This window comes from Sturnira hondurensis, unplaced genomic scaffold (genome assembly GCF_014824575.4).
Source record: "Sturnira hondurensis isolate 20B ecotype Veracruz unplaced genomic scaffold, ASM1482457v3 Scaffold0025598, whole genome shotgun sequence".
NCBI classification, from domain to species: domain Eukaryota; kingdom Metazoa; phylum Chordata; class Mammalia; order Chiroptera; family Phyllostomidae; genus Sturnira; species Sturnira hondurensis.
In genome coordinates this window covers 1,529,922-1,545,362 of record NW_028098229.1, presented here as the reverse complement: position 1 = coordinate 1,545,362, position 15,441 = coordinate 1,529,922, and the positions used below count along the sequence as shown (strand labels likewise).

Here is a 15,441-nt window from a genome sequence, read left to right as displayed (position 1 = left end):
TCATTTTTGTTTACTTTTTTTCTTGGTTTATTTCATCTTAGCCATTAAAGCTTTAAAAAAAATCAAGATTTTATTTTAACCTGGAATTTCTTTAAATTTTTTTCTGCTTCTGTTGCCTAAGACTGTGACTGTGGTTCTCAGGGATCAACTGTAGGTCGTTGTGATCCCTCGTGTTTTGTACTTAGTGAGGTGAGAAGGTCTGGTTGATGGGGTCCATTCGGTCTAGTCCTCCTCTGACTTCACTTCAGTTGAGGTTTTTATACTGTGTCAGTTTTTATCAAGATGAATTGTAATCACTTCCATATAGCCGGATGGCAGCTGTGGAAATCTCTGTTATCAAAGCATAACTCAGACTTGCTTAGCCAATTTAGATATCATTAAAACATTTGTTATTTATTTTCAGTTTTATCATTGGTTGTACTTTATACTTAGAATTGAAAATGTTAACATGTGTGAGTTTGTTTTAATTAAGTGTATAATTAGGCTAATGAACCTTGTAAAAATGTAGTGGTACAATCCTTAATATAATCTAAGAGGTTAAATTTCTAATTATGCATCTAAAATCATGTGCAAATATGTAGTATTTCGGTGGCTTGCTTTCTGTGACTATATCCTTATTTTCCTATTTTGGCGTTTTTTTTTGTTTTTTTTTTTTTTGTAAGAAACACAATTCAGAAGCCATGAGTAAAGACTTAAAAGAAATATGTGTATTTGCATTTTTTAGGAAAGTTACTCAGGAGTGAGACTTGTACATGGTGGATATAGTATTCTCACCCTCCCAATTTTGAAAATGGTATAGGAAACAGTAGAATAGCAGTATGTTTGAGATGTTTCAGATTTACAAGAAAAAAATATTTATTTGCTCAAAAAGCATATCTGCCATGTAAGGTTTACATTAGATTCATGGAGGCGGGATCAGGGAGACTGTGTTTCACATACCCCCCCCAAACCCTGGGGATGCACTCTTGCCAAGTCTGCTGTGCCGCAGGGGTCAGCGCACCAAGTCTTCTCCCCTGTGCATGTCAGCACAGCCCACGGTGGGTGGGTTCTGGTTCTGGGCTGTTTCCCCCAGCAGAGTGTGCCCAGCTCCTCTTTTCCCTCTTCCCTGCTATCTATCTGTCTATTTATCTATCTATTATTGTTGCAAAGTAGTTCCTTCTGATGGAAAATGGTTGTTTCTAATAAGGAATTCTGGTACTTGCCAAGGTGAAAAACTATTGTGGATTCCAGCACTTTGACGTGCTGAAATGTTCTGAAGTTCAGTAACTTCAGTTATTCTCTCCTAGAAGTGTGACGGGGACCATAGCACTGTAGGTAGTCGGCTCTTTATGACTTCAAACAAATTCTGGTTGCAGATTGAATTTGCAAAACATTAACCTTAATTGTTCTTAATTACATATACTGCTTGAGATGCCTTTAAATTGAATGTGGGAGGTATGGAAATATGCTTGCGTGCACATTTTCCAGGAAGATGAAAGGATTTGTTATTACTTCTGTTGATTTCCCTTCAGAGGATCGTTTTCATTCTTAGTCTAGCTGTTACCAGTTCAATTTTCGTGTGAAGTTCTTTTGATAGTCCATTCCCATTCCTTTTGTAATCATTTTCACCTAGTGAAGCCAATGAGATAATGGTGCAGATTGTTCTACTTTTCTTTTAAATTAATCCATTCTTTTTGAGAGAATGATTCTGATAGCGTGGTCATGTACTTAGAAATCAGCAGGCTACTAACTTCTTAATTCAGTCTCTTCATTGACTCCCTGATCTCTTGCCCTGCCACTCAGGGTGAAATTCTTCCTCTTCTCCCCCTTCCAGCCCCATCCCCATCCCCCCGTCCCATCCTCATCCTCCACCCCCTACCTAGTGCTGAGAAATGGGATCCTGAGATTTTTGTGACTATTTTATTTTAAGAATGTTGGATTCTAAAAGCCTCATTTAATAAAGCTGTGTTATATTTTATATAAGTGTGGTAGTTTATTTATTTATGATTTGTAGCATTTGTTACTATGTTAGGATGATTGATGCACTTGGCCATTTACAAGGGCTTATTCAGAAAGATAAACCATTCATTCAGTAAATGTAGCATGTCATTTTTTTTAAATGACATCATTTAGATCATCATTCTAGAGTGATTTCTAGGAAGGAAAAGTAAATTTAAAAAGTAAAGTAATTCTCTGAAAAATATTGGTGCCACTTGTAGAGTTAAATTTCAGATTCCCAAGTTATACTAACTGTCATAAATACTGAAATGATCTATCAGGGATAAATTTATAAATTTAAATTATCAGTGTTAAATTATCAGTTAACTGCTAAGTAATTTCTATTAAAGGTAGTCTATATATTTTTCCTAAAGATATTCTGTGGATTCTCTGGAATACTCAAAATATTTCAGAATACATAAAAACATAATTACCACTCACTTTAGGTTGCAGAAGAGCTGTAGCTATGATTCCACCAATTATACAGAGTAACTGACTCCCGGCAGCATGCGTCTGTCCTGCAGGGGCTGCGCACAGACACCTGTTCAGGGATGGTCCTGGTCTGTTGGAGCCGCTGGCAGCGCAGGGGTGGTTTGGTCCTAGGTGCCTGTGAGTGGCTCAGTCACCTTTTTCTTTTATAGGAAAGTGGCTTCTACTTATTCCACTATTATCAGTAACTGTGATTTAATTTGTTTTATCAGATTATTTTTCCCATTCAACAGAATCATACATATATCTTAATTTGATTCCCCTGATAGGACACTGTTCAATCGTGCATAGAAACAGTAGTAGGAGCATAGGGAGGTAGATTGTGGACATGGTGATATTTAACAGTACTGTCATTATTGGTGTGACCTATTAAGAAATTTCTTTCTTCCAAATACAGACTCAGACAGTTAAGTTGCTCATGCAGCTATGTCAGTATATATTATTCTTACTTTGAGCTCAAAGAATTCTTATATTTCTTTAGTTCCAACATATGGCAGTAAGTAACTAAAAGTCATTTACATACTATTGTTTTCATCAGTCACAAGATTTTTAGGTTATTACACTAGTAGATGCTAATCCTGAAATGCGAAAATTACAAAGGGCAATTTAAATATTATCTTCTCTTATTATTCTTGCAAGTTGGTAGACTTAGCCCTAGTAAGGCAAAATATCTCTTTACTGTATTTAATAATGAACATTAGAATGAAATTAAATGATCGCTCTGTAAACATTCATGAAAGAAACAATATTAAATGGCAGTGTAAGTGAAAAAGGACCATTGCTGCAGTTCAGTTTATGTCTGTTTAACTGTCTGTTTGGTATAGATGGCAGCTGAATGGGCAGCTCCATGGAAAAAAGGATCTGAGTCCCAATTTCATTTCACTTGTATTCTATTTTGCAGAAAGCTAATTAGAAATGAGACTTGCCCTGGCTGGTGTAGCTCAGTGGATTGAGTGCAGGCCTGCGAACCAAGGGATCAGGGTTCGATTCCCAGTCAGGGCACATGCCTGGTTGCAGGCCAGTTCCCAGCAGGGGATACACCAGAGGCAACCATACATTGCTATTTCTCTCGCTCTCTCCTTCCCTTCCCCTCTATCAATAAATGAATGAAATCTTAAAAAAAAAAAAAAAAGAAATGAGACTGATTTGCCTTAGCTACACCCAGTCATCCATTCATCCCATTGTCATTTATCAAGAATTTCCTACTAGCTAAGTGCTTGAGCATATATTACTGAATCCCATCTTCTCTATCTCCTAGGAGCTTATAGTGCAATAGTAGAGATAAGGTGTGTCAGTCAGTAACAATAAGAGAGGAGTCAGTTACAGGGCCGCAGAACAGATAACAATTACTATAAAAGAAGAAACTCTTTGGGTATATGTGTACTGGAAAGAATATATAGGGTACTGCAAAGGAAAAAATATATAGGCTACTGTAAATAATGGTGTCTTCAACTTTAATTTATGCAGGTTTCTAAATTATAGTATCAATATAGACATTTTTCTCTAAATGTTAGGATTATTAAAGGAAATACAGACTTTGGACAGACCAAAATAAGCTCATAAAAATTTCAGCATGATTATGATACAAAATATATACTAATGATCCAGTAAATCACAGCATTAAAACTTGGGAAAGATTCCCATTCTTTATACTGTCATCATAGAAAGTTTTTGGTGTTTGTTCTGAGGGATGTATAATGTTCTTCCTGTCAGTCAAATAGTGTTCTAGACCAAGTATGCTAGTAATTTTTATTTTTATCTCCTCCATATTGGTCTCTACAAGTTCATTCAGTCTGAGTGAACAGTCTGATGTTTAAGTACAGTTGAAAAGATGAATGTGTGGCATTATTTGAATTTGTTATTGGTTTTCTTCTAGTTTCTTAAAATGGGAATAATGGCAACAAAGTACTTACTTTAGGGAGATGTAACAAGTTCCGAAATTCAGAATATTAGGCACTGTCAAATTCAGATGCCAAGAATGGTGCTTCTTCTATTTTTAAATCTTTCCTATTTTGCTTCTCAAATGTACATTGTACTGAGGTAGTCTTTTCTCCTCACCTTTTCTTTCCTGCTAAGATGAAGGTTGCCATCAGCCATGTACCAACTGGCTGAAGGCAGAAACGTGCCAGACCTGTGCACAGGTACACGCTTGTCCCTGCCGCACACTGTAATAGCCACCAAGCCATCAGGTGAGCTCTTGTGTGAAGCATTTTTCAGCATACAGAAAAGTATACTGTTTGTTTCAGAAACATAATACTGACAAGCCAGAAATGATTTGTTACATTTTTTGAAAGGATTTCTTTTACACACCATTTATACTGTTTTAGTTTTTCTGTCATGTTATTTTTAAAATGCATACGTAGCAATTTAATATACCCCTGTATTAGGACGTCTTTATAAATACGTCATAGCATTAAGGCAGTGGGGCATTGCACACTACAGAAATAATGCATGTGTAGTGATTTGCATTCTTACTGTTCCAGAACCCTGGGGTTATTAGTGAAACGGTTGGAGAAAGGTGGGAAAGCTGAACAAGAAAAACTCTTTCGTGAGAATGATTGCATCGTCAGGATTAATGATGGAGACCTCCGCAACTGCAGATTTGAACAGTAAGTGCGTTCTGGCTGCACTGCTGACCATCCTCCAGTAGGCATGACAGAGGGCAGTGGTCGAAATGCTTTCCCCAACATGTCTGTGGTCTCTGTCTTTGTCCTGAAGCAAAGTATTTTCTATCATTATGTAGCTTTTAGACATTTAATCAAACACAGGATAATTACTACCATTAGCCTGTATTGTAAAATGCCCTCTGACTGGCAGTGTCCTTTTAAAAATATGGTCCCAATTTAGGCTTTACACCTTTGCTACTTTCTCACCTTTTGGAAAATTTACCAGGGTACTATTTGTATTATATTTTAATTCACATTTTCAGCTTTGTCTCACATAATGTCTCAGTACAAATAAGCAGACAAAGCTTCTCTGAAACAGTGTTATGGTCTGCTCAGATTTTGTTTATCCAAATTTAGGTGTACTTACTCAATTAAAAAAGTAAAGGTGTCCAGTTCTTATAAAGCAAGGCAAGCCCTGACTGGTGTGGCTCAGTTGGATGTCATCCTGCAAAATGAAAGGTCACCACTTTGATTCTTGATCAGAGTGCACATCTGGGTGGTAGGTTCAGTCTCCCGTATGAGAGGCAACTGATTGATGTTTCTCTCTCACGTTGACAGCGTTGCTCTCTCTCTCTCTTTCTTCCTCCCTTTCCTGCCTCTAAAAATAAATAAAATCTTAAAAAAAAATTAAACAAGACATGGGTGAACAGAAATCATAAGGTCTGGGGAACCAGCATGAGACAGAGCAGCTTCCCAGGCTGACATGGAGCGGCACCAGGCCATCGACACCTAACATTCTTTGTCATGGAGGCTGTGCTGGTGTTCTTAGGGTTTTTGCACATGCAGACAAGAATTAATTTTGCAGATGCATAATGTGCTTTCTGTTTTTTCTGTATATTTCTAAGTATATATATTTCCTTAAAAACTCAAATGGGCCCCCTGTAAAGAAATATTTTATGATTTTTTTAAAGTAGTATTACATAGTATTGTAAGAGAGGTGATTACATTTAATTTCTGTTAATATTGAAATTACAATATCATCATTGTACTTAAAAGTATTATTTAGGTATTTACAGTTCAGAGCACAGTATTTTACCTATAGTTGTAATAATTCTGTTATTTTTATTTAGAGAATAAGAAATATGTGTTTGGGGAAACAGCTATGCTTCTATCAGAGCTTGCAAACTTAATTGATAAATGGGATATCAGAATTTTGTTTTTCAGTTTTAACAAAGTGTGTCATTTCTTGCTGCTTAATTAGTATACATAATTAAGTTCATAATATCTTCTAATCTACCAGTCTTAATTTGCTAATTTTCTATTCATTCTCAAACTTAGAGCACAACATATGTTTCGCCAAGCCATGCGTGCACCTATCATTTGGTTCCACGTGGTTCCTGCAGCAAATAAAGAGCAGTATGAACAACTCTCCCAGAGTGAGAAGAACAATTACTATTCAAGCCGCTTCAGCCCTGACAGCCAGTATATTGATAACAGGAGTGTGAACAGTGCAGGGCTTCAGGCACTGCAGAGAGTGCCCAAACTGACCCCGCAGGCCGAGCAGATGGACTCACACCCACGACTACCTCAGAGCTCACAGCCCTCAGGAAAACCACCTGCAGCTCCAGCCCCAGCACCGCAAAGTGTGTTTAGTACAAGTGTAAGCAGTGGTTATAACACCAAAAAAATAGGCAAGAGACTGAATATCCAGCTTAAGAAAGGTAAAAACCTATCTTATCTTTGATGGATTTTATTCTTTTTTTTTTAAAAAGATTTTTTCTTATTTATCTTTAGAGGGGAAGGGAAGGAGAGAGGGAGAGAAATAGCAATGTATGGTTGCCTCTGGTGTATCCCCTGCTGGGAACTGGCCTGCAACCCAGGCATGTGCCCTGACTGGGAATTGAACTGTGATCTTTTGGTTCACAGGCCCGCGCTCAATCCACTGAGCTACACTGGCCAGGGCTGATAGATTTTATTCTAAAACTCCACTAGCTAAACCAAAGCGTCCTAAGTTTTATCTCTTTATGTGAAAGAAGTGATGTGACTTTTTTTAAAAAGTATTTAAAATGTATTTTTTATGCTTTCCAGATTCATTTTGATGCATAAAAATTTAAATGTTTGGAGATTAAGGCTTTAAAACAAATTTATATGAAGAAGGTAGCAATTACTACTGCAGCAAGTTTTTAACAGTGAAGGGAAATGATTTCAGGATGTCACATTCAAACTCAAGAGTAAGGGTTTGACTGTTTTGATCACCCCACTTGGTGAAGACTTTGGAGAGAAGTCCTCCATGTCAACCTTATTATTTTGGTGATAGTTCCTTTGGCATTGTCAGTGGCTTGTAAAATGAGGAGAATCTAGGCCATTGTTCCAGAATATAACATTGCCTCCATTTCTTAAGGTGACAGGGGAATTAATCATTGCCTTGCTAACCCTTTATTACATATACTTTATATCAGCTTATTTCTTTAAGTGTCTCTGCCCTGTAGGCCATGGATCCTTGTGTACAGGAATCAGCACACTGTCGCATTTTGGCCTCCCCCATGACTTAGAGCAGATGCTACACTTGGTTTTCCGATTTCCAGCCGCTGTCCTCTCCAGGCATTGAAACATACTTTTTGCTATCAATCATGTACTTTAAGCTGATCATTTTGATATGTTTTTAAATTATGTCTTTCAAAATGGTGTCATTATACAAATATTTCTTTTTTCATGACCTCAACCAATTTCTGCAGTTAGATGGAAATGAACCCAAGAGAGGTTGACTGATTTCCTCATGTCCTCTGGCTGCTTCTGACGATAGTTTCCTACTAGCACATTCCATAGCTTGACATTTAGATAATTTCTTTTTCCATTTGGTGTAGGGTTTACAAGCTTGTAAACTTTGAGATTCCTATTTCCTTTCCAAATCGTGTTCTTTTGTTGAACTTTACATGAACCACAAATGCAGTATTTCTGGTTACTGGTTTTTTAAGCTCCAGATACTTGGTTGACGTGATCAGGAACTGACAGCTTTACTCCACGTTTGAAACCCCTTACACACAGAGTCATATCAGCATAAACCCCTTTCAGCCCTCTTAATTCCTAAACAAGAAACAGCAGATCCTCTCTCTTTCTTTGTCTCTACTCAAATGACAGGCCCTTGTTTTTAAGCGAAAACTTATCCAGCAGCACAAATAGAGTTGTATAAAAGACAAAATTCTGCTTGGGATCTCTCAACAAAGGAGAAATGTTTTACTTGACCGTTGTCATAAAGATATTAGTTCATAAATATCTTTGCCTTTTTACACTAAGATAGGCGTATTTATTCAGTTAATTACAGTTTTTTACACCATTCTTCTATTTTAGCAACTTGTAACATGAACTGTTTAAATAGTGAATTTTTATTTGCCTTTAAAAGAATAATTTTAAAATAAACTTTTATTTTAATAGCATTTAAAAAGATGTGATTACATTTTATACATTTAGTAATCTAAATGTTATAGAGCTTCACAGATCTATCTTGATTATAATTTACGAACTGTGAGAATGTATGACAAAAGGCAGAAACTGCTTGTGCATTCCTGCCAATAAGTACAAATTTTTTACATAAAAATGGTTTACTATAAATAATGGTGAAGAGTGATGATTATCTTTGGTTAGTGCTAAATACAACTATTAAATAATGATTGTATGAGAATTGAACAAGCTTTCATTGTACTCAACAGATAATTATTTTACCAATTATGTTACATTTAACATTTTTAATGAAGTACATCAAAAATATAGGACATGGCAATGTTAAATTTTAAATTCACTTCAAAGTGACTTGACATGCTTTGACAGAACTGAAGTCAATTTCAAGGACTTGAAAAAGAGAAGCTTAGTTGGTTAGAGCATCATCCTGATATGCCAAGGTTGCAGGTTTCATCCCTGGTCAGGGCACATAGAAGAACAAAGCAGTGAGTGGTAGGTGCATAAATAGGTGGCCTGACAAATAGATGTTTTTCTCTTTGTCTTGCTGTCTCTCATCTTTTCTTTCTTTAAAATTAGTGAGTTAAAACATGAAATAAAGAGAGAGAAGCCATCATTATAATGATTCTTAGGCATAATTTTGAAACTATGTCAATAGCATAGCCCCTATGTACTTGCTTCTGTAGTTATGATTTTGTGATATTTATTGCCACTTTGGGATTCTCAAATGCCCTGCCCTTTTGTAGAAATTAGCTTTTTAATAAAGCGAGAAAAAAAGATCAGTAATTTTTATCAGTCAGTGGAAAATATTTAGTTGCCTTTGCTAAGTGAAATTTGATATCTATGTATCTTTCTTTTAAAGGTCATTGCCTAAACTTTTAGCTTACATGTTTAAGGGTTATTGTTGATATTTTAGTAGTATTAAGATTCAGTCAGTCTTTGTAGTTGATACAAATTAATATTGTAAAAGGAGGATAACTTAGAATTCTTTCTTAATAAATGTTATTACAAGTCATTAGATTTCACAGAGATGTATGGAAAAGTCCCAGCAGAATAATTAGGGAAATTTCATACACCATTCAAGGCTTCACAGAAGACTTAAGAAATTAACAGTCCAGACATATTTAAGTGACTTCAGTCTTGCAGCAAAAGAATGTTTTATTTGAACTTGAAATATTTACAGCTATAATTATTTTCTTCATTTCTACTTTGTTGCAAGTATCATTATTATATTCTTCACTTCTACTTTGTTTCTTCATCAACACGATTTTTAATTCATATTTATTTGCCCATATATGTTTGTTTACTTATAGAACATGTGCTCTTGCTTGTAGTTTTGTGCTGATGGCTGCATCAAATGAATAAGTTCTATACATTTTGCACCTCTGTACATCGTTTTATTCATCCTGTAATGAGCAAATATTTGTCCTAATATAATTTTAACTGAAATGGAACCTATTGTATTTTAAGTGCCATTTTAAAAAGCTTTAATAGAAATGAATCATTATTAGACACACTATAAAAATTCTCTGATACATTAGAAATTAACTTCCCACTTTTTCTTGGCTCATTTTGGCCTATTGCGTGTTGATTCCAGTGACATATATCCTTTTTCTATACTTTATTTAGTTTGTAAGAGTGTCTGTCAAGAAAGCTGCCAAAGAACTTAGCATTTGAAAAATGAAAACCAGCACAGTGTTTTAAATACCTCATTAAGTTCAGTACCTTTAAATATGATATGATGATTCTCAGACTTGGTAGCTACAATCTGTGATGGGCTCTTCAGTAAGGTTTCTTTCTTTCTTTCTTTCTTTCTTTCTTTCTTTCTTTCTTTCTTTCTTTCTTTCTTTCTTTCTTTCTTTCTATTTTTTTTTGTCATGGTCAGATTTAGGTGAATTAGAAGAGAAGTAGGCAAATATAATAAGTTGTGTCCTGTTAGTAAATTGCTATGCCTAATTATAATTTGGGGAGATTGTTACCTGTCTCTAGAAAACTTTCTCTTTATTAATTTTTTTCATCTCTCTGAACATTTCTCTTACCTTCTACTTCTTACCTGTCAAATTTGGATACCATTTTTCCACAATAATATTTGCTATTTGAGGTATTGTAGGTTTTAACAGAAGTTTTTGTTTTGTCTTTTTGTCATAGAGAAGTTGTTTATTTTCATAATCAAAGGTTTAGACTAATTTAAAAACTTTAGTATCTATATTTGTATATCTGTATATTATCTTTCACTGGTCTTTAGGCAGATTTCCATTTCTTTCCATAGCAAAAATAATGAATTTTGCTATGTAAACCATTTAAACCTTTCCGAATTTGGTCTATTTTGAAAAATCTGTTACAACTTTTAAAGCATTATAGAAAAGTTACAAAACGTCAAGGAATATTAGTATGGAGAATAATAACAGATCCTTTATGTATAATACGCCTGTAAATTTCAAGACATCTCATTTTATTTTATTTTTTTCCTGCTATATACTTAGGTACAGAAGGTTTGGGATTCAGCATCACTTCCAGAGATGTAACAATAGGTGGCTCAGCTCCAATTTATGTGAAAAACATCCTCCCCAGAGGGGCTGCCATCCAAGATGGCCGTCTTAAGGCCGGAGATCGACTCATAGAGGTGAGTGGCTTCTCTAAGTCAGGGGGTCCCATAAGTCTTGAGATATGTTTTAAAAAGTATTGTTATGAAATATGAAACATTTTAGTAGAAGTATGCATCACAAGACATTTCTGGTTTTTAAAAATTTTATTATTTTTTAAATCTTATTTATTACAGTTGTCCCAGTTTTCCCCCCTTTGCCCTCCTCTCCTCAGCCCACCCCTGCTCCCACAGTCAGTACCCACATGTTGTCCAAGTCCATGGACGAGAAATACCTTTTTGGTTTGGTATACTGAAAATTTTAGTCACTCAGGCATTTGATTTATGAGGTACCATAACATTTTGTCATTATATAAGTACAATGTGTATCTATTAGGTTATGTTTCTAGATGGCTTTAAATTTATGTCTGGCAATATAGAAATGCCGTCTATTTTGTATTCAGAACAGAGACAAATAAAGTAAGTGAACCAGTGTCTTAATGAGAGGAACAATGAAATGTTCAAATGAAAGCATAGAAAATGAATTGAGACGTAAAAATCAAATATCAGGGGAAAAAGTTTTTCAAAATTTCTTTTCTGTACCTCATGAGTTTCAGTTCATTGATCTTTCAAAATGTCTTTGACATACATAAATATACAGAATTTATGTTTGTGTGAATGTTTATGCATATGGGAATAAAGGGGAGAAATACTGAGTAAAAGTATACTTTATTAACCATTTTTTCTTTGTGTTTTCTTCAGAAAACATAGTCAGTATTGTTTCCTAATTATTAACTAGTTAACATAAATTTTTATGACATTGCCCTTTTTTCATTACTTGTATTTTCCTGTGTAGTTTTGAACTCTCCAGGTTAAGCTCACCTAAAGATTTCTTCAAAAGTGATGAGGCAAAGGAATAAGTTCCAGACTTTTTCATGTTCATATTTTGGGATTATATTACATAAATCATGCTTCTTTTTTGTTCTCCATATCATACTATTTTTTTAAATAAACACTGATAAAAGAGGCTAAATGAAAGAAAAAGTTTTAAGTACAAATTATATTTAAGGTGTTTCTGAAGTGGACCATTTTTCCCTTGGGGTACACATTGTGTACAGTTGACCCTTGAACAGCACACTAACTACCATATGGTCAAAAATTTGAGTATAACTTTGACTCCCCATAAACTCACCTACTAATAGCCTACTATTGATCACAAGCCTTAATGACATAAACAATTGGTTAACACACATTTCATGTTATATGTACTATGTCCTGCATTCTTATAATAAAGTACGCTGGACAAAAAAATGTTATGAAAATCATAAGGAATTGAAAATATATTTACAATACTATACTAATTTATTGAAAAGATATAAGCAGACTTGTGCTTTAAATCTGGTCATTCAAGGGTCAATGGTAGTATTATTTCAAGTTGGTATTTGTTGCTTGTTTTATTTAGTGAGTCTCAGCTGGGCCTTGAATTTTTGCCTATAAGTCTAAAACCAAAACAGAACAAAACAAAAAAACCTGTCCTTTTGTCCCAGATGTCCTTTTCTCCCTGAATTTACCCCGACTCCCCACATTTCTTTCTTTCTAAAGGTTTTTACTTTATTTTTGAGTTGCGCTTTCATTACATAATTCCTTTTCTTTACAACACATCCCAAAGACTTTTTTTTTAAGCAATGGGAGTGGCCTGCAGCCTGTATTTTTTTTCAGTTAGATTTTATTTTCTACAGCTATTAAGCTTTCTCTTAAAACTGAAACTACATTTCACATGTTTTAAGTGTAATTACTAGCATCTATACTTGTATCTATGCAATATTGGTAATTTTGTGGGTTGTTTTTTATGAGTATCTGGATATCTGAAAGCATATAGAAAAAATATCAAGATGTTTTCATTGTTTAGAATTTTTTGCTTTTTCCCCCCACTCTATTATTACTTACCTATTTCCTTAAATGACTTAATAGTGGTATATTGAGCTATAGAAAATGGTTTTTAATATGGAGGAATATTTCAGAACATTACAAGTTAAATAATGTACTTAATTGCCTTGGACAAAAATGTTGTTTTCATCTAAAAAAATATGGTAGACTACTTTTTAAAAGTAAATTCTGCTCTCATTTCAGTTAAGTATATAGTGTTTTCTGATAACGTTAGTATACTTCATACAAAATGAAAATGATGAATTTGGTTGTTTCAAATCTCTATTTTGGTAGAATTTTCTTAAAACATTGAAAAATATTAAGGTGAAATATTGCTATTCCTCAGAAATATTATGATTATTTTTAGAGATTCTTCTTCAGTGTTAGCCTTTCAGGGATTAAAAAGGTTATCTTCATTTTTCTTTCTTTGTTTTAATTTTATTTTTAATAGGTTATTTTTTTTCCCATTACCATTTATCATCCTTATACCCACTTGCACTTCCCCCTCCCCCACAGTCACCACACTGTTGTCTGTGTCCATGAGTCTTTTTCTTTTATTCTTGATTCTGCCACCACTTATCCGCCCCCCGCCCCCCAGAAAAGGTTATCTTCATAAGTTTTGGTAAAATTTCATTGAAAGTTAAAATATACCAAAATATTTTTAGTGTATTTTTCCTACTTACTACAAAAGCCACAACCTTTTATTTTGGGATAAGAAAACCTTATGCTGTACAAGGCCATCAAGACATCTTACTTGAGAGCCAGGAAGTTTTATATTAACTTGACATTTTAGATATGTTTGTTTATTACTTGTTACTTGTTAATGCTCTAGTGGCTATAGCTTTTGGTTTATTGATAAGCACTAAAAGATTTACTACTTCCAGTCTCATTTCTAGATACCTGGTATGCATTTCTTTATTAACCACAAAAGCCTGGTGATTACCAGATCCTTCAGAATTTACCATGAAATGAGTTATATTTTATTATAAATATGATCAGTTCTAGAATGTCTTTTCTTCTGTTACCTATTTGCATAGGATTGCAGCTGAAGACCTTTCTTAAAAATTTGTTTTAGGTAAATGGAGTAGATTTAGCAGGCAAATCCCAAGAAGAAGTTGTTTCCCTGTTGAGAAGCACCAAGATGGAAGGGACTGTGAGCCTTCTGGTCTTTCGCCAAGAAGATGCCTTCCACCCAAGGGAACTGGTGTGTAAATTTAGAGCAGATGAGAGGTTTCTGATTCACATGAGCCAGGGGTCTGGGCTAGCTTCCTGATAGCCAGTATTTATTGAGACATTGTCCAAGCTCTTTCCATATTTTATGTCTTTCAACCTTAATACAAGCATTCTTTTCTCATATTTTCTCAGTTTTGGAAATAGATCTCTACAGTGTTGAGTATAGGGATATTTAAAAATCAGATTGCGGGCATATTTTTTAGGATAGTAAATGTTTGTTACTGAATGAGTTGAGAGAGACTGATTGAATACAGAGATGATTTCGTCACTGTCACTTCAAAGACTATTGTTGAAAGCTTGCCATCTTCTCCAATACATGTGACAAATCTTTATATTTCAGATTTTCATAGACCATGTAGCTAAACCAAATAAAGATGCTTGCTTTTTGTATGAAAAAGAGTATCATTGTTAAACATTATTACTGAAAATAAAAAGACTTGAGTGGCAGCCATTAAATACTGATAAAGACATTATTTGGAATGACAAATCAAATGAAAAGGCATTTGTGTGCAAACTGTTTTACTTTTTATGCATCTATCAATACATCGAAATATTACAGGGGATATTTATCTAGTATTGGTGCAAAGGAAGTATGTGTATTAAATTGACATAATTCTAAGTGTTTTTCTGCAAAAAGTGCTAAGTTTTATTTATATATAAAATCAACATAATTGGGGGAATCTCCTTTATCTTTTGATGTGATGAGAATTGTTTTACTTTAAATACAAGTGATATTTAAATGTTTCGAAATAGGTTCTAGTTGGGTCCTTTGACACCTACCAGCTTTATCTAAAAAACAATTCAAATATACTAGAGTGGCAAGTTTTAGGGGTACAGGCCCCAAATTTGTCCTATAGCTCTAAATCTCTTACAGTAATACTTCAAATATGGATATGTCATGGTGAATAAATATTCCTTATTATAAGCCAGATAAATTTTAGTAGTAAAAATATCTCATCCTATGGTTACTAACAGTTCTAAAATTTTCTATGCCTTTGGGCAAATCAGATTTTGATAGCTGAAAAGTGAACATTTTTATTTTAAGAAGATTTTGAAAAATTATAAAAACTCTTTAATTTTTGTCTTAAAATGTTTAATCATTACTCCTCCCCCCACTATTATCCAGTTTTGTATTTAAAGTGCCATAAACCTTGATCATAAACCTTCAGATGTTTT

General features: G+C 34.3%; 1 protein-coding gene across 22 annotated transcripts in view; it reads left to right on the top strand.

Annotated features, from left to right (window-relative positions):
- Nucleotides 1–15,441, top strand: part of PARD3 (par-3 family cell polarity regulator) — a 723,671-nt gene that overhangs the window by 391,946 nt on the left and 316,284 nt on the right. For all 22 annotated transcript variants that reach the window (XM_037039898.1, XM_037039905.1, XM_037039903.1 and 19 more), the window contains 4 exons: nt 4,950–5,075; nt 6,411–6,793; nt 11,009–11,148; nt 14,108–14,236. In XM_037039898.1, the coding sequence (XP_036895793.1) occupies nt 4,950–5,075; nt 6,411–6,793; nt 11,009–11,148; nt 14,108–14,236 (778 nt within the window). The remainder of the gene's footprint in view (nt 1–4,949; nt 5,076–6,410; nt 6,794–11,008; nt 11,149–14,107; nt 14,237–15,441) is intronic.